Here is a 26,916-nt window from a genome sequence, read left to right on the forward strand (position 1 = left end):
GTTCATTAGTTCTAACATTTGTGTGTGTGAGTGTGTGTGTGTGTGTATGTGTAATCCTTAAAGTTTTCTGCATATAAGATCATGTCTTGTGCCAACAAAAATTTACATCTTCCTTCTGATTTGAATGCCTTTTATTTCTTCTTCTTATCTAATTGCTCTGACTAGGACTTAGTACTGAGTTGAATAGAAGCAGTGAAATTGGACATCCCCCAATTTTTCTTAATTGTAGGGGGAAAGCTGTCAGTTTTCACTATTGAATATAATAGCTATGAGCTTTCACCTATAGTTTTTATTATGTTGAGGTAACTTCCTTCTATTCTTAGTTCTTTGAGTGTTTTCATCATGAAAACATGTTGAATTTTGTCAAATACATTTTCTATATCAATTGAGATAATCATGTGTTTTTGCCCTTCATTCTGTTAATGTGGCATATTATATTAATTTTCATATGCTGAACTATCATTGCATTCCATGAATAAATCTCAGTTGGTCATGGTGCATAATTCTTTTAATGTATTGTTGAGTTCGGTTTATTTGTATTTTGTAGAGGATTTTTACATAAACATTTATCAGAGATATTGGACTGTAGTTTATTTTTTCTTGCAGTGTTTTTGTCTGATTTCATATGAGGGTCATGTTGGCCTCATAAAATAAATTTCAAAGTGTTCCCTCCTCCTCACTTTTATAGAATAGTTTGAGAATAATTGGTATTAATTCTTTATATGTTTGGTAGAAATCTTCAGTGAAGCCATCTGGTCCTTGGCTTTTCTTAGTTGGAAAGTTTTTGTTTTGTTTTGTTTTTTAAATTTTATTACTGCATCAATCTCCTTACTAACTATAGGTCTGCTCAGATTTTAAATTTCTTCATGATTCAGTCTTGGTAGGTTGTATAGTTCTAGAAATTTATCAATTCCTTATAGGCTATCCACTTTGGTGGGGGGGGTGGCATATAACTGTTCATAGTAGTGCCTTATGATTCTTTTTATTTATGTGATACCAGTTGCAAAGTCTTCTCTATCAGTTTTGATTTTTTGTAATTTCAGTCTTTTATTTTTCTTTGTCCAGGTAAATGACTGTCAATTTTGTTGAGCTTTTCAACAACCAACTCAGTTTCATATATTTTTCTGTCGTGTCTCTATTCTTTATTTTGCTTACTTCTGCTTTAATCTTTATTATTACCTCTCTTGTGTTAACTTTTGGTTTAGCGTTTTTTTTTGTTTTTTTTTCTGGATGCTTGAAATGTAAAGTTAGGGTCAATTTGATATCTTCTGTTTTTATTTCAACTGAACTTGTTTAGTTGTGTGAGGTTTTAACCATAAATTACAGATTTTTAGTGATGTATATAATTGTAGGAGTTAAGAGTAAAACAATGCTTTTATAAAAGTTGACTGAAAATATAGTTTTCCTCAGTTAGACTGCTCCTTCTCTTTCCATGCATATATGTATGCATCTTACATAAAATATATAACTATGAAATTCAGCATTTGCATTCTTATTTACCTAATCCTAAATTTTTTAAATTAAATTTATTGGGGTGACATTGGTTAATAAAATTATATAGGTTTCAAGTGTATAATTCTATGATACATAATCGGTGTATTGAATTGTGTGCCCACCACCCATATATTTGACCCCCTTTGCCCTTTACTACTCCCCACCCCTTTCCCACTGGCAACCACCATAATGTTGTCTGTGTCTATAAGTTTCTGTTTGTTCATTAGTTGCTTTGAGGTTTATATTCCACATATGAGTGAAATCATATAGTTCTTGACTTCTTCTATCTGACTTATTTCGCTTAGCATGATATTCTCAAGATCCATCCATGTTGTAACGAATAGCAATATTTCATCTTTTCTTATGGGTGAGCAGTACTCCATTGTATATATGTACCACTTCTTCTTTATCCAATCATCTATTGAAGGACACTTTGGTTGCTTCCATATCTTGGTCACTGTGAATAATGCTGCACTGAACATAGGGGTGCATATATCTTTGCAAATAAATGTTTTCAAAATTTCCAAGTAGATACCCAAAAGAGGGGTTGCTGGGTCATATGGTAACTATACTCTTAATTTTTTGAGGCACCTCCATATTGTTTTCCATAGTGGCAGTAGCAGTTTATACTCCCACAAGCAGTGAATGAGGGTTCCTTTTTCTCTGTAACCGCTGCAACACTTATTACCTGTCTTGTTGATATTAGCCATTCTAACAAGTGTCAGATGGTTATCTCTTTGTAGTTTGAATTTGCATTTTCCTAAGAGCTGGTGAAGTTGAGCATTTTTTCATGTATCTGTTAGCCATTTGTTAGTGTTCTTAGAACTAGGTGTTCAAGTCCTCTGCTCACTTTTTTATTTTTATTTTTATCCTCACCTGAGGATATTTTTTGCATTTATCTTCAGATAGAGCGGGAGGGAGAGAGGGGGGAAGAGAGAGAGAGAAGCATTGATGTGAGAGAGACACATCCACTGGCTGCCACCCACATGACCCCAACTGGGGCCAGAGACAAACTGTAACTGAGGTATGTGCCCTTAGCAGGAACTGAACCCAGGACTCTGTCTGCAGGTCGATGCTCTAACCACTGAATCAAACCAGCAAGGGCAAGTCCTCTGCTCATTTTTTAATTGCATTGTTTGTTTGTTTGGTGTTGAGTTGTATGAGCTCTTTATATATTTTGGATATTAACCCTTTGTCAGAGCTTTTGTATGCAAATATCTTCTCCCATTTAGTTGGTTGCCTTTTTGCTGTGTCAGCAGTTTCTTTTTGCTGTGCAGAAGCTTTTTAGTTTGATATAGTCTCATTCATTTATTTTTGCTTTTACTTCTATTCATTGCTTTTGGGTTCAAATTCATAAAGTCCTCTCTAAGACCAAGGTCCATAATTTTAGTACAGATGTTTTTTTTCTATGGAATTTATTGTTTCAGGTCTTATAGTTAGGTCTCTGATCCTCAAACAGTAGTCTAATTTCATTGTTTTGCATGTGGCGTTCCAATTTTGCCATTCTGCCAACATCATTTATTCAAGAGGTTTTGTTTTTTTCTAAATCCTTACCCAAGGATATTTTTCCATTTATTTTCAAATGGGGGGGGGGGAGGAAGGGTAGAGAAACATTGATGTAAGAAAGACACATCAATTGGCTGCCTCCCACACTACTCCGACCAGGGCTGGGGACCGAGCTGAACCAAGGTACATGCCCTTGACTGGAACCAAATCCGCAACTCTTTGGTCTGTGGGCTGATGCTCTAACCACCAAACCAAACGAGCCAGGGCTGAAGAGTCTTTGTTTTAATCTCCACTGTGTTTTTGGCTTCTTTGTTGAAAATTATTTGTCCATATACATGTGGGTTTATTTCTGGGTTCTCAAGTCTGTTTCATTGGTCTGTGTGTCTGTTTTTCTGCCAATACTATGACATTTCAATTATTGTCACTTTGTAAGATAATCTAAGTCATGGAGTGTGACACCTCCAGCTTCTTTTTTCTCAGGATTGTTTTCACTATTTGTCATCTTTTGTGGTTCTATACAAATCTGATTTTTGTTGTTGTTCTATTTCTTTAAAAAATGCCTTTGAGATTTTAATGGGGATTGCTTTATCTTCCTTGTGAATGGACTCTTTTATCATTACTGAATAACCCGTGTCTCTTAAGATAGTTTTTTACTTGGAGTCTGTGTATCTAAGTTTGGCCACCCTATTGTCTTTAGGTACCATTTGCATGGAATATGTTTTTCCATCCTTCCACATTCAGCCTACGTATGTCCTTATATTTGAAGTGAGTCTCTTGCAGACAGCATAAAGCTCTATCTTATTATTTTTTATCCATTCAACCACTCTGTGTCTCTTGTTTGTAGAGTTTAATCCATTTATATTTAAAGTAATTACTAGTAGAGAAAGACTGGCTATTGTTATTTTGTCAATTGTGTCTTTATGTCTACTAGTTATTTTGTCATTTTTTCCTATCTTGCAGCTGTCCTTCATGTTTTGTTGATTTTTTTTGCAGTGACATGCTTTGATTCCTTTTTCATTTTCTTTTGTGCATTTTCTATAGGTATTACCTTTGTGGTTATCATTGGGATTACATGAAATATAACAATCCATTTTAAACTGATAGCAATTTAACATTGATCACATATAAAACTCTATTCCTTTACGCTCTCCCCCTCCCATACTTTGTTATTGATGCAAATTATATCTTTGTATATACATAGATATACAAAATATATCTTTGTATATTTTGTATCCTTTAACAAATTTTGTAGTTTCTAATACTTTTATTTATAAAATTCTATACACAATTAAACATAACTTACACACTACCATTACAAGATTATGTATATACCTATATATTTATCCTTATCAAAGAGTTTTATATTTTTGTGTGCTCTACTGTTGCTACCTAGTGTCTTTTTCCCCCTAACTTGAAGAACTCCCTTTAGCACTACTGTTAAGGAAGGCTGGTCTAGTGGTGGTAAACTCCCTCAGCTTTTGTTTATCTGAGGTCTTTATTTCTCCTTCCTTCACCTTTTGGCATGCTTAAATTTCACCTAAATAAAATGTTGGGGTAAAAAAAAATTATTATAAGAAAATTTCAAACTAATACTAAAGAAAGAAAAGAAAAATAGTACTAGCATATACACACCAAAGGATATTAAAGGATATTCAGGTCTTAACATAAATGTCATTAATTAGAGTTAAATATGTATTTCTTGAGGACAAATATTACAGTAAAATGAACAAATCATATGTAAACCATAAAAAGATTTGACAAATGCATTATCATCATACTAAAAGTTTCCTCATTCTTATTTTTGAAGGATATTTTTGCTAGGTGCAGAATTCTAGGAAGACAGTTATTTTCATAAAGCACTACCAAAGATGTGATTCTGTTGTTCTAGCTTATTTTTTTCCCCTCTTAACATTTAGGTTTCATTCTAATAGCTGCTTCTTTGAAAATAGCCCGTTTTTAACACACTTTGGCTGCCTTTAGCTTCCAGAAGTTTTATCATCACATGCCTAAATATGGTTATCTTTTCCCTTTGTTTGTGGTTCATAAGACTTCTTAAATCTGTACCTTGGTGTGTTTCAATTTTGGAAAGTTCTCAGCTAATATCTTTTCAAATATTGCACTAAATATTGCATTATCCCTCTCCTCTCTTTTTGATACTCTAATTACATGTATTTTAAGCCTTTCCCCGCTGTTTCTATTTCTCTTAACTTCTAATGTATATTTTCTATCTTTGTTTTTCCCCCAGATTTCATACTGAATATTGTCTTTTTACTTCTCTTCCAATTTACTAAATAACTACTTACAGGTTTCTGGCAAGAACTTTACCCTTTCCATAACTTATTCCTAACACCACAGCTCACCACCACCATTTGCCATATGACCAAAGGACTCCTCTTATTACCCTCAATCTGGGTTTACATCAGTCACCACGGAAGCCCAGGTATCTCAGAGCATTCTTTTAAAAAAAATGTTTTTATTGATTTTTTTTTTAGAGAGACAGGAAGGGAGAGAGAGGCACAGACATTGATGTGAGAAAGAAATATCCATTGGCTGCCTCTTGCATGCCCCCTACTGGGGATGGAGCCCACACCCGGGCATGTGCCCTGATTGGGAATTGAACGGGGACCTCCCAGTCCATGGGATGATGCTCCATCCACTAAGTCACACTGGCTGGGCTCTCAGAGATTCTTATTCCATAAAATCCTAACCTCATTTCTTTGGGCAGTGAGGCAACTTTCCCACCATCCCCTCTATTTTATATATTGGATTAAGTTCTCTGTTGCGTTCCATAACATGCAAGCTCCATGAAGGAAACAATTTCTGGATGTTCAATTCAATATTGTATCCCCATTGTGTGAGCAGTACCAGGCATACAGATGGAAACACTCAATAAATATGTTAAATGAATAAGTAGTGTGCCACTTCTCTTTCATAAAAAAACGTGAAATTTTATTAAAACACTAAATAGAAACTTCATTTTTTTTAAAAACAACAATAACAACAATAGGTTGCATGGGAGAGCACAACGACTACAAAATATATTTTTAAATAAAGATAGTCAATTAGAGTTTGAAAGCTGAGAAGGAAATCAATTAACTGGGTATTTTTATTATCTTCTCCCAAACTGATGAGTCTACCAGATTCTGGGTTCAGAAACAATCTTCCACAGTCCAATTTCATTCCTGATTCGCTGACACAGTGGTATATTGTTGCTACTACTGAAATCTATGCATTTGGGACAGAAATGAGTCAAGAAGCTTTTTAAATTTGGGTGAATCTGATGCTTGGTACATTAAGGTGCTTCACTGATCATTTGTAGCAGCAGTAATTCAGGGCTACCTAAGGCCAAAATTCATCTGAGACCCAAGTTACATCATTGAGGTTTATGGAATTAGGTTTTAAAACCTGCCAAATGCCTTGCTCCCTCTTACTAAACCCGTTTTCTCTCTTCAGCCTGAGGGCTAACAGGGGGAGAGGGTGGGGCGAGATAGGAAAGTTGTGCTAAACCAAGTGTTGGTAAGTAAAAGTCATCCTTTTATCTTCCTCCTTCCTTCCTCTCTTCTGTAAGAAAATACAGGGGTGGGCAAAAGTAGGTTTACAGTTGTTCATATGGAGTATAATACAACAATTAATAAATAGTAGTAATACAAGAATAAACTCTGTGTTTCACTTACTCACATTTATAAACCTACTTTTGTCCACCCCTGTATTTTGAGGTGGCCGCATATCTCCTCGGAGGGAATCTTTAAATTTATACATATTGCTAAGAGCGGTGAGAACGAATTCCTGGGTACGACATACTCAAGAGACCTGCCATTCAAATACTTTCAGTCATCATCTCTATATTTTTTCACTTGTGCTCTAAAGGACCCTGGTATGTCTCTTTCTACCTAGACTGCTAAACTGTTGTAGAATAACATTTAAATATTTATTTATCACAGGAACTCACTACACCACCCCCTCACCTCAGTTCATTTCCTTAATCAAATATTTTAAAATGTAAAACTATATGCCCATTGTACGGAGTGAGGAATTATAAAGAATTAAGTTTCTCTGTATTTTTCCCCTGCATGCCTGCTTCTCCTAAAGAAATCAGTATTATCAGTGTGATCATTATATGCCACTTCTTATTATCCTCATTTAAGTGTAAATAAAAATATAAGCTCCCTGCCTCCACCAGTATTTCTTAGAAAAACAGAATCATATCTTACACATCACTTTTCACCTTGATTCAATGGGATGGCCATAACTTCAGATTAGCCAAACCAGTGATATGAGTCATAATGCTTGGAATAATGATTACCTATAATAACTTTAATTCAAAGTTATAATTAAAATTACACTGTAATTTGCCAATGTGGACCTAACAGTTTTTAAAAAAGAGTAGGTGCTCACAGTATTTGTTGCACTGAAGAGCAAATAAAAGCACAGAGACAGTTTACTGTTATATATTTTTTCAGTATATTTGATATTTCAGAAATAAAGTAAAATGAAATGAAAGAGCCAAGAATGGGCTATGAGAATATGGTGTTTTTAAAATTTACAACTTCTAGGAATGTGAGATTTTATAATTATATAACATATGAATTGTTACATGAGATTACTTCAATAAAAAAAATAAAATGCTAAGTGATAATAGGGTACATTAGTAAGATTGGGGCTAAATTTTTGTGAACCTTATCTTTTTATAATGCAATGGCTTTGCCAACAATTAATTTGAAATACTGGTTTTCCATAAAGCTGTTTGAAAAATCTAAAGTAACTACTATATAAAAAAGAAAAAGCTTCTGAATAGTTAAAAGTAAAACTCTTGATTCTTCTGTAAAGGTTATGCATTTTAATACGATCTTTTGGCTGATTTATGTAAAGCTTTGTATTTTTCATTTTCTCAAGCCTGTCACTGTAGTGATGTATGGTATATTTTAGCATCAAGTTTGCCATGAGCAATAAAGTCAGGGCCCCCAAAGAAATTTTAATATATTTCTCCATTTTTAACCTGGAGCTTACCATTTTTTCAGTTATTTTGTTGGGATCCCATGTTTAGTTGATATATTTGAAACATTCACATAAATAATTTAAGATTTTTAACTTAAGAAAAAATTTAAATAGAGTAATTATTCAGTAGAAAAGTTTAAGGGTTATCATATATAAAGTGAAAATCTTAGTGATAATTTAAATTTACATTAAATACTCCTCTAAAAGTTGTATTTTACATTTCAGTGTGCTCAGGTCATTTTTCTCTAACAAGATATAAAAAAAAATAAAGAAAATAATGACTCTTGTTAAATGGTATGCAAAATAAAATGGAAGCACATGTTTTTAAAATTCTGTAAGAAGAAAAAAATGAAGTATGAAAATAATGATCAGTTAAATTAAAAAGTTTGGTGCTAGAACTGCTAGATATCCACATATTTAAAAATAGAATCTAGACATAGTCCTTATGTCCCTTTACAAAAATTAACTCAAAATGAACCTTATGTAAAGTACAAAACTATAAAATACCTAGAAAATAACATAAGACAAAATTTAGATGACCTTGGGTTTGGTGATGACATTGTAGATATAACATCAAAGCCAGAATCCATGAAATAAATAATTGATAAGATGGACATTATTAAAATGAAAACCTTCTCTGTGAAAACACTGTCAGGAAAAGGAGAAGACAAGCCATAGGCTGGAGAACATACTTGTAAAATATAATGTTAATACAACACTACTGTCTGAAATATGAAAAGGACTCTTATATTTCAATTAAAAAACAAAGAGTCAATTAAAAAATGGGCAAATGATCTGAACATACACCTCACTGGAGAAGATATAGAAATGGCAAACAAGCACATGGATAGGTGCTCCACATCAGTGTCACCAGGGAACTGCACATTAAAACAACAATGAGATATCACTGCACACCTAGGAAAATGGCAAAACAAAATAATGACAGCATCAAATATGGAGAGGATATAGAGCAACAGAAGGTTCCCACTCATTTCTGGTAAAAGGCAAAATGGTTCAGCCACTTTGGAAGACAGGTGGTGGTTTTTTGTAAAACTAAACATTCTAACCATATAATCCAACAATTGTGTTCCTTCGTATTTACTCCAAAGAGTTAATAAAACTTATGTCCACACAAAAACTTGCACCTGAATGTTTTGTAGCAGCTTTATTCATAATTGCAAAATCCTGGAAGCAACCAAGATGTCCTTCAGTAGGTGAATGAACAAACTGCGGTATATCCAGACAATGGATTATTATTCAGCACTTAAAAAACTCATGAAAAGACATGGAGGAACCTTAAATGCACATTACTAAAAGAAAGAAGCCAATCTAAAATGCCAATATATATTATCCCAACTACATGACATTCTGGAAAAAGCAAAACTATAAAGGCGGTAAAAAGATCAACGATTGCCAGAAGCTGGGGCAGGGGTGAGCAATCAACAGGTGGAGCACGGAAGGTTTTTGGGGCAGTGCAAATGAAAGTACATAGCGATGGGTATATGTCATTACGCATCTGCGTGCAACCAGCATCCAAGAGTGAATCATAATGTAAACTATGAACTTTGGGTGATTATGATATATTAATACAGGTTTATCAATTATAACAAAAATACCACTCTGGTGGGGGATGTTGATCATGGGGATACTATGTTTGTGTGGGGGCAGGGTGTATATGGGAACTGTACTTTCTGCCCAATTTTGCTGTGAACCAAAATGGCTCTAAAAAAGAAAGTCTATTTTTTTAAAATTAATTAATTAATTAATTATTTTATTTCCTCACCCGAGGACATTTTTCCATTTTTTGTTCAGATAGAGTGGGAGGGGGATAGAGAGAGACAGAGAGACATCGACATGAAAGGGACACATCGAGTGGTTGCCACCTGCACGACCCAACCAGGGCTGGGGAAAAACTGCAACTGAGGCACGTGCCCTTAGCGGGAACCGAACCCAGGTCTCTCCGAACCGCAGGCTGACACTCCAACTGCTGAGCCAAACTGGCCAGGGCAAGAAAGTCTTTTTTTTTAAAAGTAACCTAAAATCAGCACAGGTCATACTGAAAAATTGCTTTTAAAAAATTAGTTATAAAATAACCAGTAAGAATTAATGATAGTCTTCCTGATGGTGCAGTAATATTGAAACAATGAATATACTATAAACAAAAATCATACAGCACTTTGGTGATACCCAATAGAATCAACTTGATTGGCTAAGTGATTGCCTTTTCATCCTCATTTCCAAATGCTTCTTGTGCACCATGATACTATTGGCAGACATAAGAGCAGTAAAGAGACAAAAAGGAAAATAAGCCAGTGTGACAAAAGCAAAATATGTCACAGAAGTGAGGGCTGTATATGAAGCAAAACTAAGAAAAAAAAGGCACATATCCTATAGAGTATAGAGGACATGAATAGGATGTGTCAATAAAAGTCAGAGTAAATCCCGAGTAACTTGACAATGTAATGAACATGGCATTCACATTCCCCCAATTAATCAATGGTTCCATTAACATTTTTCTGATGACAAAGAGGTTGTGAGAAAAAGCTGGACATAATAATTGAGAAAATACTATGTAATTTTTTCATGTAAAAATGGCAGCTCAGTAAACATTGTTCAAAAATGCTTTTTAAGAATTGTGTATGTAATTAGACGTTCTGTAGTTGTCAGGAACTGGGGACACCTAAAAGAAAAAAGGGAAATGCACCATATTTATTCAGTGTCAGTAAAGATCCACGTTAAAGAAGTAACATTTTTTTCTGCAAGTGGGAAAATCGGACTATGAAAACCAATGAAGTACCAAAACAAAGTGAATAATTAGCTGCTGAGGTAGAGAAGAACATATAACGGCTACCATGTCTAAGCAAGGATTCAGTGGGTTTGATTTTCTGTGTAAGCACAGGGCAGCAAAAGCAGCAGAGACTCAAAACAAGAGGTTCCTTTCAGTGGGTCTGAAGGACATTTGGATAATACAGCTTCCTTCTCTTGAGCGTTACCAGCTTTTTGGTAAGAGGTTACCAATAGTCATTTTCTGGCTCAATTCAATATCTATTTCCAATTCTGTTTATCCTAATTTTTATGGAGAAATAACACCAATCATTTTTCTCTAGTTTTGGAAAATCTCTCATGCTGAGAATTCTGGGGTTACCATTTTTTTCCGTTTCTTTGCCAATCCCCATTAAGCCTCTTGATTCTTCAGATTCCCTATCAGATAGATAATTGTGGGCATGTCTCAGGACTTGGTGATAGAATGTTAAAGATGCAGAAGACTTTCCCAATCCTTTACATCTCAAGGAGCGAAGCTTTCAATCAAATGGTCTACTCTAGGTCTTTACCTATTCTACAATACATCTTTAAACTGACATTCTGCTGTATCTTGATAATCAGTGTATTTAAATAAAACTCTTGCCCTGGTCAGTGTGGCTCAGTTAGTTGGAGAGTCATCCTGTGCACCAAAATGTGGCAGGTCTGATTCCCAGTCAGGGCACGTACCCAGTTTTTGGGTTCGACACCCCCACCCCACTGGTACATGTGTAGTCGGGGCATGTGTGGGAGGCAACCGATTGATGTTTCTGCCTCACTTTCCATCTTTTACTTGAACTTCTGTTCCCTTTGATGCTTTTGGAAAGCTTTTATTTCTGCTTTGCTTCTCTCTTAAACTTTGCAAGACAAAAATCCAATTCATCCTCAAACCTTTCCCCTAAGGCTTATGCACTACTACCTAATTCTTATTTTACTAGATAATTTAAAATTTGGTTATATACTGTCTTACCTTCTCCTTGATATATATATATATATATATATATATATATACACACACACACACACATATATATACACACACACACACACATATATATACACACACACACACACACATTATTCCCTTTTCAAATGAACTACAAACTCTTCAGAAATGTAATATCTTTTGTATCATATAGAGCTCTTAAAATGATAAACATTTACAAAATTCTTAGTTCTTGACAGAGGATCTAAAAAAAAATCACTAATGATAAAATAATTTTTACCCTTTCATCTGTTGTTATAGTATATTATATATACAGAGCCAATGCACACATCTCAACTGTCTCTTGAAATCACTGGGAATCTCAGGTGTACTTGCCTTGTCCTCCAGGTGCAATTCTAAGAAGCGTAGGTAAGCCACAGGTGCAAAGGCATCAGCTGAATGTATGACTACTTCTGATGAATCTCTGAAATACAAACATTTTATTTATTTATTTATTTATTATCCTTACCCGAGGACATTCTTCCATCTTTTATTCATATAGAGTGGGAGGGAGGGAGGGAGGGAGGGAGAGAGAGAGAGAGAGAGAAACATCAACATGAAAGGGACATATTGAGTGGCTGCCACCCACCCGACCCAACCAGGGCCGAGGAAAACTGCAACTGAGATACGTGCCCTTAGCGGGAACCGAACCCGGGTCTCTCTGGACCGCAGGTCGACGCTCTAACCGCTGAGCCAAACCGGCCAGGGCTGAAATACAAACATTTTATAATGCACTTATTTACTATATAAATTGTGTCAAATCAGTCCTGTTAGTGACTAGAAGAGACTCCCCCAAATCCTCATTTTGTATTTATTTCCACTAGTATACAATATTTAGTAATTAACATTTATTTTTAGTAATCCAATATTTAATTGACAAAATAATCAAGAATACTAAACTTTCAAAAAGATAAAAAAGCTTTTCATCTTTATGAGAACACAGTTCAACTTTCAGGTTCATTCAATGGTCTCTGAACAATTTTGAGACTTAAAACTCCTATTCAATTTCATTTTCAAAAATTTCCTTGGTATGGGCTAACCATTAAACAATAGTGCTTTATCTTCATTATTCTTTTCATTTTCAAGAGGTAATTCATTCAGTGTTTCACACACAATCTCAATTATCCTTCACAAAAGCAGTACTGGTGATGGTTTTAAGCTCTAGATGAACTCTTCACACTGCAATATCATTGCTATTAAAATTGATTGCCTGACATAGTAATTACCACATGCAGGTAAAATGGTATGAACTGCTTGCTGGCACCATATGGATACATGTAAATTAACTCAACTTTTATCAGAGATACCCTGTAAAGCACATATGAATAACTAAGATTATGCATGAAGTTCTAATAACTAATTATTTTTTATTGTTATTTATTAAGAGAAAGCACTAGTGTTTTACATTTCAGCTAAAATTTAAAAATAGAAATTCCTCACATTTCTTAAATGCCTCAGGAACTGGTGCAACTGTTTTATTAACACATTGTTAGCATTTTACCCATTGTAGAACTGCTAAAAAAAGTGACTTAAATATTTGACTCTGACATTAATGCAAGATATTTTTTGAATCAACTTGTGAAATGCAAAGTTGTTTAGTGGCAATGGAAGAAACCTCAAAATATTTGGCTCCAAAATACTAAATTTTCATGGGCAAAATCTGTTTACTTTCCCCTTGAAAAATCAGAGATAGAGAAAAATGTTTTACGGTAATAAAAAAGTCAACTACTATTCATGAACCTTTAGTATCAAATATGAATCTTGTTAGTGCTTAGGAAAATACAAATAAAAAGGGCTTCTGTGACATTAAAAAGAAACATAATATAATATAAATAGAATCATTAAGGAGTCAGAATACCAATAGAAAGATATAACCTGCCTTCACAGGCTACATCAACCAAAAGATGCCTCCAGGTACAGTGTGCAGGAGGAGAAAAAGAAAGTAAAGGGAGGGCCTCTTCCTTTCTACCACCTGGCTTGACCTCTTGGTTTGTTAGCCCTAGTCTTGCTGTTTCTCCATTTACTCAGGACTTTCCTGTCCTGGTCCTGTCGTTTGGCTCATCAATCAGATTCAGATTCTGACTCCTGTGTACAATCTCGCTCTCAGCAATTTCTGTTCCTGATCCCAGGCTTAGAAACGGACCCTGAGCCTTAATTATGCCTAATCTAGGCAGCTTGGTTTTGATACCCTTGACAGTGGAGTGCACCCAAATTATCATGAACCCAACCAATGCTATGTCAGGATAGAGGGTTCCAGGCCTTTCCCACTCATGCCAGTTATCCCCACTAGAAACAGAAGGATGATAGCCAACAGATCACATAATTGATGTAACTACTCCATTCTGAATCACGATTGTTATCCACAGAAAATATATAATATTCTGATCACTAAACAAAGAGAAAAAGGATTTTTATGTATTCTAAAAAATCTATAATCTCTAACTGACCAACATCATTTCACTGACATATATAAAGCCAGAGTCAACGGGAAAGACGAACTCTCAAAGGAACAGGTTTAGTTTCAAACAGAGTAATACCACTAGTGTTCTTTTCTCTTTCAGAAACTAGCACGTGAGACTCAACTGCCCAGGATCTCTGGTTTCTGTCTGCTTCACGGATTTCTCTGAAATTTAGAGCAGAATCTGCCAGAATATCCTCAGAGTAACCCAGAAAATTAATAGCATTTATGCCACAATAAAAATGTTTACGAGGGCTACCCTCCTCCCCTTTCCCTATTAATACAAGTAACAAGTGTGGTCAATACTTCTTCTACAACCAAGGCTTCTCTGTGGCCAAGAGCTGGTCTGTGTTCCCTTTCACTGACTGTGAGGCCTACCTCTGGCTACAGCTTTGAAAGGGCAGCTAGGCAGGCCCCAGCCTTTGTCCTCTGACACCATGCTCCCCAGGTGTGCCGCCAGGCTCTACCCCCTCACTTCAAAACACACACACACACATACACAGATATGATCTCTTGAGACTCAGCCATGGTCTTGATTCCTATCTCTCCTCTAAAAAGTCAGCTGCACACAGATACTCCCTGTGGACTCACACCCTCAGACATCTCCAGTGTCATTTCTGTGAAGCCTCCCCTGGCATCCTCAGTCAGTGCACGTTTTCCTTTTGTGTGTGTTTTGGTAATACATTTATAACCCTTTCACAACACACCCACTACATTACAACCATAGCCTTGTGCATTTGTCTCCCGTAGAGAGGGATGAAGTTTTGTTCACCTTTGTCTGCCTGCCCCTCACATCTCTTCCACCAGCTCAGTACAGAGTATGTTGCCTGGTATTCATTAGACATTTATTAAATAAACAAATACATGTATAGTTAAACTTTGTTAAGTATCTTCATGTTTATATACTGTCTATTGAAATTATCACAAACCCACAATGGTTTTTCAATTACTTAGCCTCACATAAATATATACTTTTTCCTACATGCACACTCCATGTATCACATGAACATGTATATAGCCACACATGCATTCCGTAACACAACATAGTATCTCTAACATAATACAAATAAAGCTTCATAGGTCTAAAAACTTAAAGTGCAATTAATATTTTTAAAATATTGTAGGAAAGACTGGTATAAGTCTTTGGAAGTAATTTTTTAAAATTCTAACTGGAGCCCGGCTGGTGTGGCTCAGTGGTTGAGCATTGACCCATGCACCAAGAGGTCACTGGTTCAATTCCCGGTCAGGGCACATGCCCAGGTTGTGGGCCTGATCCCCAGTTGGGGCATGCTGGAGGTGGCCAATCCTTGTTCTTCTCTCTCATCGATGTTTCTATCTCTCTTTCCCTCTCCCTTCCTCTCTCTCTAAAATCAATAAAGAAAAAACTGGAATATTTACTATAAACTTTTCATGTCAATTAATAGGTGAGTAATCAGGTGAACTGAACAGTTCGTTTTGGCATTGGAGGGGTCTAATAGACCTGTCCTGACATCTCTCTTTAATAGCATGACTAATTCCCCTCATCCTATTGTGTCAGTCAGGCTTAGGTTTCCTTGTTTACAAAAGGAGGAGGTGAAAAAGATTAATTTTTCAGGTCTAAATAGGCCTTCCGGTAATGTAGTATTAAGGAGCACATGGCTCAACCCAGCCAGTGTGGCTCAGTGGTTGAGCGTCGTCGACCCACGCACCAAGAGGTTGCCGGTTTGATTCCCGGTCAGGGCACATGCCCAGGTTGTGGGCCCTATCCCCAGTGGGGGGCATACAGGAGGTGGCCAATCGATGTTTCTATCTCTCTCTCCTTCTCCTTTCCTCTCTCTCTAAAAATCAATAAAGAAAAAAAATTACAAAAAAAAGAAAGCACATGGCTCATAATTCTAGGTTGACCGTAAAGTCTTCTGGGTGCTCTAGGACCTCAATTTGTCAAGTAAATGGGAAAAGCATTATTCTTTGGCACTTTTTCTTCTATCATGTTTTTTTGCTTTACTAATTTGGTCCCATATTAATAAGTAAATATACTGCAAGTTTCCAATTATACTATAATTTCACCCTACTATGCAAATTACTTTCTTGAATAACCAGAGTATTATTTCATAGAAATAAGACTTAATGCACAGTTCATTCATGAGTTGTTTTTAATCATCATAGCCTGAGAAATATCTTTCATTTACGAACTTACTCTTAAGACTCTTACCCTTTACCATCTTGTATCATAACATATGCAGAAGTGCCTTCCTCCCACCCTTTCAAGGAAGGAACTATTTGCACATCAATGGTGCTCAGAAGAAAGCTTTGGACATAATAACTACTTGATAAATATTTGCCAAGTAAATTATTATTATGTTGATGATTACTAATGCAAAAAAGTTAGGAGGACAAGAAAGAAGCAAGAGTGAGTAAATATTGCATATGGTAATACAAATGTTTTGGCCACATTTCACAAGATATGTGTATTTTTTGGAAACTCCACCTAAAGTTGTCATAATTTTCTTAGATCACACCTTCCCTCATTATGTACAAAGAAGTCCCCTCTTTGTGTCAAAAACACGAAAGCTGTCTGTTCCATACAGAATTCCAATCTTGTATCAGATGAGGTTTCTGAAATCAAGCATAATTCTGACATTTTTTTCCAAGAAGCACAGGAGCTTAGAAAAAGCAGATAAAGTGCTCTCTTAGCATATGAGAAGAACAACATAAATTAGAGCATGGATAATAATGTAACAAACTGGAGAAAGTTCCTGTTTTTCGTTACACCAATTTTAACAATTTATGGCAAAGAAATCACACTACTCACCATAAACCAAATTCACTTAAAAACAAAGTTTATTTGTAAAAATAACCCCAAATAATTGAAGAGAGATGTTTTGTGTTACCATTCTATGTAGTTAAAGCTAAGCAAAAGGAAAAAGAGGATGGAGTTAATGGAACCCACAGGCTACCGATGTGGCAGTTTATCAAATGTAGCTGTAATGAAAGATAAATAATACAGGCAATTCACACTTCATGAAAGGATAAAAGTGTCAGTGTGTAGGAACCAGTTTTACTGCGGGCCATAATCAGCAAGTAAACGAAAGTGCGGTGTCTAAAAAGTTTATAGCCTTCTATGAAGGCCTCGTCTTGTCAGGTATTGATTTAGGTATTCAGACGACTTCACTGGTATTAAACAAATTGAGTGTTTGTGAACTTAGAGGACATGTTCTATTTCTCCCAACAAAAGTTGCCTCTAGCTTAATGTTAAGTTGCTCCCATCACTTAAATTTAAGGAAAGGGAAGAAAATGCTGAAATGATATCTTACACAATTATTTTCTTCTTAAATAGAGGGCAATCCAAAGTGAACGTCTCATACTCTCCACCTTCTCCACAAACATGGACTCCGTATTTCTTAGAAAGCTAAAAATAAAAATAAGAAAAAGATGCAGTATACTTAAAATTAGATAGCGATAAGACTCAATTAACATATTACTTTGTCCTAAAAAATAACCATGTAAGAAACTTTAATTACAGAATAGATATAAACGCTACAGGAAAATAACTTTATATTTCTGCTTCAAACATGTATTTAAAGCCATTTGAAAAATGTTATGATGAAGCATGAGTTTTTTTAATAATCTCCAAATCCTTATAAAAGGTGTAAGCAACCGACATTTTTATGTCTAATGAGGAAACTTAAAGGATCCTATGAATTTTAGGACTGTACTAGCTTTAGATTGGAAGGGAGGCTCAGAAAGACAGGGACTAAGTCATTATGTAGTAAATGAGAATATATGCGGCCAACCTGTGCTTCTCCCCGCCCTGTGACCTATATATAGAAGGGAAGAAAAGAAGTGCTTAGAGCATTTTTCAGAGATAGGCACAGAAAGCAATCCAACAGTTTTTCCTTAGGCCTGTGAACAAAAGAAGTCACACACATGGTTATTATGCTTACGGTGATTATTAGTAGTCAAGTTCCAAGGGTACTGAGAACTAGGAAGTTCCAAAGCTGACCTCAAGCCTTAGCAACTAACTCCAAGAATGACTGGGATAGCTTATAATGCCATCTAATTAAACATGAGATTAAAAACACAAACAAGCAAAAGACAAAAACCCTGTGATTTTTTTTTTTTATAATTTCTTTTCCTTTATTGATTTTAGAGAGAGAGGGAGAGAGAGATAGAAACATCGATGAGAGAGAACATTGACTGCTGCCTCCTGCATGCCCCCCACTGGGGATTGGGCCCACAATCTAGGCATGTGCTCTGACTGGGAATTGAACCAGTGACCTCCTGGTACATGGGCTGGTGCTCATCCACGGAGCCACACCAGCCAGACAAAACCCTGTGATTTGTATTAAATGTAAGCTATATTATGTAAATGGTCCTGCCACGGACAGAGAGAGTCTCTTACTTGGCGGGTCCATGGCTGGCATCAGCGCTGGGAGCATGCTCATTAGCTGTCGGAATCTTGCTGCTCCTGTGCTGGGGCTTTATCACCACGATTCCATCTCCTTCATTCTGAGTTTCAGAGCTTTCCCTGCTTACAGCCGCTCCTAGCCCCAAGTCCTCATAGCCCAAAGCAACAGTGACTCCCTTCATGTTCTCTGTTGCCAGTGCCGGGACTGTGGTCCAAGTCTTCAGTTTTACCTGCACACTTATGCATTTATTTATTTGGTTATTTTTGTGGTTGTGCTACAATTCTGAATCCATTACATTTCAACTACTGACTGTGTGCCTTTAGGGACTTAAAGCATGGATCTATAAGAATTCTACTGTTCCCTCCAAGGATCAGTAGTAACGTGAATGACACTGTAAAGCCACACAGCAAGAAAAGTGAGGGAAAGAAAACTTCTATAAAAGAGCTCACAAGAGCAAAGCAGATAAATTTTCACCATGTTGGGTTATGAAGTAGAGAATCAGCAAGGCAGAACTATGGCAGTTGGTTCTTATAGGAGCAGATAACAGGAACATTAGTTTTCCATGTAACTATTGTTAAGATAAACTTGTTAAAAAACATTTGAACAGATATAAATGACCTGGGTCATTTCATGGCTTATCAGAATGTCTGGGACTCTGAGCATGTAAAAAGTAAATTCTTAGTAAATAAAAAGAAAATTACTTATGTATTCTATTTTTTTCTGACACACTTATTTATATAAATATTCCTATTCATAATAACTCCATTTGAATGCTACAGATTATTGAATTGAAAAGGTTTAAGGGTATCATGATTTCCTTGTCTAATTTTTGATTCCTTTAAAAAATTGTAATAACCATAACTGTGAGAATGTTTAATTAAATCAAGGGTTTCCTTCTTTTAAACCAGACTCATTTATCTGTTAGTCATCTTAAAATTGAAAAAAAAAGGGCAGATGAATTTGCACTTTACCCTCATCCTGCCTCCTACCACCTAGAGAAAACTATGAGGTTTATAAAATCTGCCACAATTTTATTGTATAAGTGATATGCTTAACAAACAAAATAATTCCATGCTGCATATATTCATTTATAACACTTATTCATGAGGTACTTACTGAATATCTACTTTAGGTCTGGCATTATTTTAAGTGCTGGGGATAACAATGGGAGCAGACATAAATTACAAACAGCTTACTGTCCGGAGGTAGAGAAAGAACGTTAAACAAGCAATTGCAATAGAGGGCAGTGGCGGCTTTGATGGATGCACTGGATGCTGTGGAGCGTAAAGCAGGAGACTCAGCTAGAAGGAACTCAATAGGCTTCTCAAAGGAAGTACAACTTACGTTGAGATATGAAGGACGAGGAACTAGGAAAGGCTAGAGAGAGCGATGGAGGGAGAGAGGGAAAGGAAGAGAAGACAATAGAGAAGGAAAAACTGTTCCAGAAGGAACAGCGTATGTTAAGACCCAGAGCATACGGCGGGTGTTAGAAATGGAAACATTTGGCATAGCTGGAGCATAACGAGAAGAGTAGTAGAGAGATGAGGCTGAAAAACTAGAGAGAGGACAGATCTTATGGGGCTTCATAAGTCATACTAAGTCATTACCCTAATGTCACTGAGAACCTATGGGTAGGTTTTAAACAAAAAACTGACCTGATTTCATTTTTCTTTTAGACACATTCTGTCTACACAATGGAGAATGGGCTGGCGGGGGAATACGTCAAGAAACAGAAAGAACTGAGAAGTTGCTGGAGGAATCTAGGCAGAAGGTGAAGATTCCATGAACTCAAGAAGCAGCAGTGAGGATGAAGAAAAGAGGGCAGATATTTTGAGGGAGAATTTTAGAAAGTCAAAATAATGATTAATTGAATAGGAGAGTAAGAAAAGCTAATAATAATAATAATAATGAAAATCCCCAGCTTTCTGCACTGGGAAACTGGATAGATGTCTACTGGTATCTCAGCACAAGCAACAGTTTGCTGGGAGAGTCCAATGACCTGATCCTTTTGAAATTTCATGTGGCATGTGATACCACTGGTGTCTCAAATCTTTGTGATTACTCCCCTCAGGCTTCCATGATACTGCATTTGCTATGCTATTGTTATGCTTCTCTGGTTCCTTTCCCTCCTTCTGCTCCTAAATTAGAAATATCCTTCAGAATTCTCTCTACAAGATGTTCTTCTCTCTCAGTTTATTCGCTTGGATAGTTCATGCACCTCATGGCTTCAAGCATCACCTTTACACTATTCTGCTGCTGCTAATAGTAACATTGTCACTACTAATTAAAGACTATTTGCTTTATTCCTTAAAGTTAAGAAAATGATCTTCAAAGTGACTTTTAATAAAAAAGCATATTGGCCCTGAAAGAAGATAGATTTAAAGAATAAATTCCAGTTCTGCTACTTCTCAGCAATGTGACTTTGAAAAAGTAACTTACCCTCTAAGTGATTCTTCATCTATAAAATGTAAACATCAATAAATCAACAAACAACAAGTGCTGATGAGGATGTGCAGAAAAAGAAACCCTCATGCACTGTTAGTGGGAATGCAGACTGATGCAGCCACTGTGGAAAACAGTATGGAATTTCCTCACAGAATTAAAAATGGAACTGCCCTTTGACCCAGCAATCCCACTTCTGGGAACATATCAGAGGAAACTCGAAAGAATATATGCACCTCTATGTTCACAGTGGCATTATTTACAACAGCCAAGATCTGGAAACAGCCCAAGTGCCCATCAGTAGATGAGTGGATAAAAAAACTGTGGTACATTTACACAATGGAATATTACTCAGCCACAAAAAAGGAACTCTTACCATTTGAAACAGATAGCTAGACTTTGAGATTATTATGCTAAGTGAAATAAGCCAGTCATAGAAAGACAAATACCATATGATCTCACTTATATATGGCCAATGAACAAAATAAACTGACAAACAAAATAGAAAGAGAGGTATGGATACATAAATACATGGATATACATATATATACATATACATATATATATAGCACAAAGACATAGACAAAAGTGTGGTGATAGCCAGAGGGAAAGGGGGGTGGGGGCTAGGTGGAGGTGGGCAAAGGGGCAAAAATGGGGAAGAAAGAGACTTTGCTTGGGGCTATGGGTGCATGATGCAGTGTGCAGATGATGTTTTGTTGAGTTGTACTTGAAAACTGTATAATTTTGTGAATCAATATCATCCCAATTAAATTCAATAAAACATTAGAGCAACCATACAGGTTTGTTATATGATTAAGCAAAACAATGCATGAAAAGCACTTAGCACAGAATACGGCACTTAGTAATAAGCACTTCATACATACACAGCTAACTGTAGAAACAGGTAAGGCACATATCATAGCAAGCCACAGTCAAAGCAGCACTACATAACTGGTTAAAAGCAGTAGCTTTGGAAACACAGTCCTTTGTTCAAATCCTAGCTCTGCCACTTTCTAGCTGTGCGATTTTAGATCATATAAGCTACCTGAGCCTCAGATTGCTGATCTGTAAAATAGAGATAACACAGGACCTACCTTATAGGAATGCCTAATGTATTTTCCAGCACATAATAAATAATAAAATATCTACTAATTTTATTTTTCCCTTTTCCTGAGGGGAGAACCGGATTGATCTGAAAAGGTTATGTAGGTTGGAACTAAACAAAAGCAGAATTTAAGGTCAAGTCCTGACTTACAGAATGATGATAAATAACAAACCTTAAGTCAGTATAGCCTGAACTTCTCAGTTGTGCTCCAAGATCATAGTTTAGAAACACATTCCTTTGGTTTATGACATCATTTAAACTCAGTCTGTTTAAAGCCAATTTTATCTTGTTCTTTCCCATCCTGTTCTCCTGTACAAAAATATGTGCTTCTAATCTCCCCAGTCATTATGCGTGGACTAATTAATCTTTGGTTTTTCCTTTCCCAGCTCATGACAGTTTGGTGCTCATTCCTTTTTCATTTTTCCATCAAAATCTTTCTCTCAGTTGTGTTCTCCATCCCTACTGTCAGGGACTTAAGTCCTCACACCTGTTTCATGTAACAGCATCTTATGCTCTATTTTCATTTCCAATTTCTTCCTCTCCCAAATCTATAAATACTGCTGTCTGACTAAATTTCCTGAGATACATTTTAATAATATAAATCCCAGCTGATAAGCCTTCTATATCTTGTTATATCTTACCCCAAAATTGCCTGGCTCATCTCTAAAGGCCCATTATGACTGGGTCCTAAATTCCCACCTTACACCAGCTCTTGGTTTCATTTAAACCAAGTTCCTCATTGTCTTTGCATGTCTTCTTGCCAAGGTATCTTCATTCTTATCGGTTCACTTTGTTGCCACTACCCATGTGAATTTCACCCAATCCTTCAAACCAGTTTAAGTGCTAACCTTTCCAGGACATCATCCTTAGCTCCTCCAGGACATGTGGCCATCTTACACCTTCCCCCTACTTGTTAGACTCTACATTTCATGAAAAATTCCAAATCTTTGGCTTATTTTGTTCTCCTTATAGCAATTACCATAGAACAAGGCACATAAGAAGTCCTTACAAATACCTATTATTCAATTCTGTTAGTACCACATGACATTGATGATTATGAGTTCAACTATAACACACACTCAGGAGAACGGGAGGGACATGTTTAAAGCCATATGTTGCAACAGCCACTAACTAAGGAGGACCTCCACAATCAATGGACACTACTGCCGGTCCAACTCCTTCAGATATGCCTTTAAGAATGGTACTCCCTTCCTCTAAAACCTTCCAGTTCTCTCACTGTTTAGATCACTGAATCCTCTCTTCAGTAGTCAAAATCTTTCACCACTTGGCTTCAGTCTCCTTTTTTAGCTTCCTTTGCCATTTCTCCAAATATCTTACAAACAATCCAACCAGTTAAAAAACCTTACCCATCTTTTAAGCCTAGTATGGCTGTCAATTTATCTCTAAAATTATTCAGCATTCTCTCAACAACATGTGATTATTTTTTTCTCTGAAATCCTAAGGCACATATTTTTTTACTTTCTTAGGGTACATTTTAATATACCTTGTAATTTATATTTATAACAGTTATTGGACATCTCAGCTATAAAATTTCCTATATCCTTCCAACTCAGTTATGTTCAAAATTCAAAATATCCTGTCAAAGACATTCTGCCTTCTCTTGACTCTCAAGGTCAGTTAAGAGTGTTCCTTTCCATAAAGTCGGCACTGTAGAGAACAAGGCTTAAAATTTTGTCTCTTTCACCCACAACATCAAATCAACTCTGGTGAAATTCTCTTTCTCTTTTGCTTTTTGTTTAAGTGATAGATAGCAGGGATTGCAAATTGTGCTTTTGTACAACCATAAAGAAGACAGGTTAACTCCTAGAGAATAGAGCTTGAAGCAAAGCTTTAAGCTTCAAATCTGCATTGCACTTATCCTGGTTTAGCTCTTACAGCACCCAGCAGAGTGGTATACTCCTGAAGGAGTCAACACACATCTGCTTACCACTGACTCAGGCTAGACGTCTGATTTCTCAATTATATGGGGACAGTCTTGGAAAAGCAACCAAATCTATATATTCATAATTTTTTAATGTAATATGGTTTCACTCTTTCATCTAACAGACAAATTTTACTTAGATGATCTTAAGAAATTTCTTGATTAAAGAGTAGCTGCTGCTGGTAAAGATGGTGGACTGAATCCATGCATCTACTCTCATTTCCTTCTAAAATATTATTGGAAAGTATGTCATAAAAAGGCATAAACTCACAAAGATGGAGAACAGAAGAAACAAAGTGACAGAATCAACCAATTTAGCAGAACAAGGTATACCGAGTCCTAGACCAACAGTGGAGAGTGCAGAGGACCAACCCAACTGACAGGGCAGAATAACTCCTTCCTCTAAAACAACAGGGCAAGGAACTAGTGACACCGGACACCTCTAGCAGTGAAGGGAAATGAAAAGGGCACCAAAATAAGAAGGATTGATTGGCAGTCTGTTTAACAAGCAGAGATATCCCTGGATCCCTTCCCTCTTGACTGTCTCCCTTCCACTTGGCAGAATACTGGAGGTACCTTCTCTTAGAAAAATTGGCTTGAGATAAATGAGACACAGCTGAAGGCAGAGGCACTACGCTATAATAAAAGAGGGATTCAGTTAATGTAAGCATGCAAGATTCTGAAAACTCTACCCCTTTTCCCTGCTCAACTCCAAGTAAAAAAAAAAATGCAACATATCTTCACTTCAAGACAAGAGACTGGAGAATCCTTTTTGGGGAATCTAACCAGCTCAAATGAAATGGCCTAACTTTACTTCCCTACAGTGAAATTCAGGGTCAACGACCCTGTCAACACACTTTGTGCTTAATATAAAAATGTTTGGCCCTGGATGGGTGGCTCAGATGGTTGGAACATTGTTTTGCACACCCAAAGGTGGCTGGTTTGATTACCAGTCAGGGCTTGTGCTGGTTGTTTCTCTCTCACATCTATGTTTCTCTCTCTCTCTCCCCCTCTCAATTCAATAAAAAAATTAAATAAGAAAAAAAACCACATTAGGATCTACTCCTTTTTTTTTCTTTATTGATTTTAGAGAGAGAGGAAGGGAGAGGAAGAGAGAGATAGAAACATCAATGAGCAAGAACATCGATTGGCTGCCACCTGCATGCCCCACACTAGGGATCTGGCCCTCAACTTGGGCATGTGCCTTGACTGGGAATCGAACCGGTGACTTCTTGGTGCATGGGTCAACTTGGCTCAACCACTGTGCCACAATGGCTGGGCAGGCCCTACTCTTAAATAAAAGCAGAACACCAAAGATTAGCAAAAACATCTCTAAAATGAAATCTAGAGATCAAAACACACTATGCAAAAGGGAACAAAACAAAAATCCACGAATAAAAAGAGGAGATTACATTATAAGGACATACTATTATAGATTATATATATATATATATATATATATATATATATATATATATATATATATTAGAGAACAAAACTGAGCTTTTAGAAATTAAAAATATAATATGAAAAAAAAACTCTATTGAAAGGTTTGAAGGTAAAATTAAAAAATTCTCCCCAAAAGGGCAAAATAAATTAGATAAAAATTAGGAGAGAAAAGTGAGAAATTAAAGGAACATCTAATTAATAGAAATTCCATGAAACAAAAATAGAGGGGAGATAAATACCAGAGAATTAATTCAAGAAAATTTCCCAGAACTGAAAATTTCAATCTGAAAATCCTACCTAACCCCAGCAAAATGGATAAAAACATACACATTCAAGTCACGGCACATAAGAGTCTATAATTCCAGGGGCAAAAGAAATAGCTTACATACTCTCAGAGAGGAGATGAAGAAATGATCAAGGTCACATATGAACAGTCAGGAATGAAAACGACTTTGGGCTTCTCAACAGCATACCAATCTGTCAGGAAATAAAACAGTACTATCAAGATCCAGAAGGAAAATATTGAAAAATGGAATTCTATGAACTGCTAAAGATCCAATCAAATGTGAGAAAAGGATATAGTCATTTATAGATACACCCAGTGTCTCAAAAATTTACCTCCTATGTACCCTTTGTTAAAAATGTTCTAGAAAATGTGCTTTACAAAAATTAGAATAAACAAAGACAAGAGAGACACTGGATCCAGGAAATGAGCTCCAACACAGAAGGAAGGTAAAGGGACCTCCAGAACTACGGTGAGATGTGAGGATGACAGGCACAGAAGGAAACTGGTCCAGATCACACCAGTCAGAAGGCCCTGGAAAAGGCTTCTACAGGGGCAGGAAGCTGACAAAATACTTAGTATGTTTGAACACCTGGATAAGAATTAGAAAACTGGCAAGGAATATAGTGTTGAATTCATGACAAGTACATAGAATACTAAATAAATGAAGAAAACAAGAAAATATTAGTTCAAGGGAAAAAATAAAAAGTTGTACAGGAAATGTTTACCACCAGAGTTTACTACCTAACTCAGCTATAAATTGGGGTTTCAAGGTTATGATAATATAAACATTGACTATTGACCCAACGAGAATTGCAATATAACCATATGGGAAGATAGAAGGAGGGAAAGTGTACACATAAGTGATGGAGGAAAGGGGAGCTCAGACAGCTAGATGTACATATTCTAGAGTGGGAAAACAATAAATAAGGCTAAAATAGGGGGGCGGGGTCATGAAGTACCAGTGAAGATGTAATTTAGAGACATGAAGGTAAATATCTAAATAACCAACTTTAAGAGATGAAAGGCTGATGGTTTACTGGGAGGAGGAAAAGACTCAGAAGGTTGTT

At 36.2% G+C, this 26,916-nt stretch overlaps 1 protein-coding gene across 1 annotated transcript in view; it reads right to left on the reverse strand.

Moving 5' to 3' along the window:
- Window positions 1-10,124: 10,124 nt before the first annotated feature.
- The window catches only part of DPH6 (diphthamine biosynthesis 6), a 161,820-nt gene continuing 145,028 nt past the window's right edge, over window positions 10,125-26,916 (reverse strand). The window contains exons 7-9 of the mRNA XM_036266574.1: window positions 17,531-17,625; window positions 12,116-12,203; window positions 10,125-10,675 (exon numbers count right to left, since the gene is read on the reverse strand). Coding sequence (XP_036122467.1) covers window positions 10,622-10,675; window positions 12,116-12,203; window positions 17,531-17,625 — 237 coding nt within the window. The 3' untranslated portion in view covers window positions 10,125-10,621. The remainder of the gene's footprint in view (window positions 10,676-12,115; window positions 12,204-17,530; window positions 17,626-26,916) is intronic.

Source organism: Molossus molossus, unplaced genomic scaffold, assembly GCF_014108415.1.
Source record: "Molossus molossus isolate mMolMol1 unplaced genomic scaffold, mMolMol1.p scaffold_m16_p_1, whole genome shotgun sequence".
NCBI classification, from domain to species: domain Eukaryota; kingdom Metazoa; phylum Chordata; class Mammalia; order Chiroptera; family Molossidae; genus Molossus; species Molossus molossus.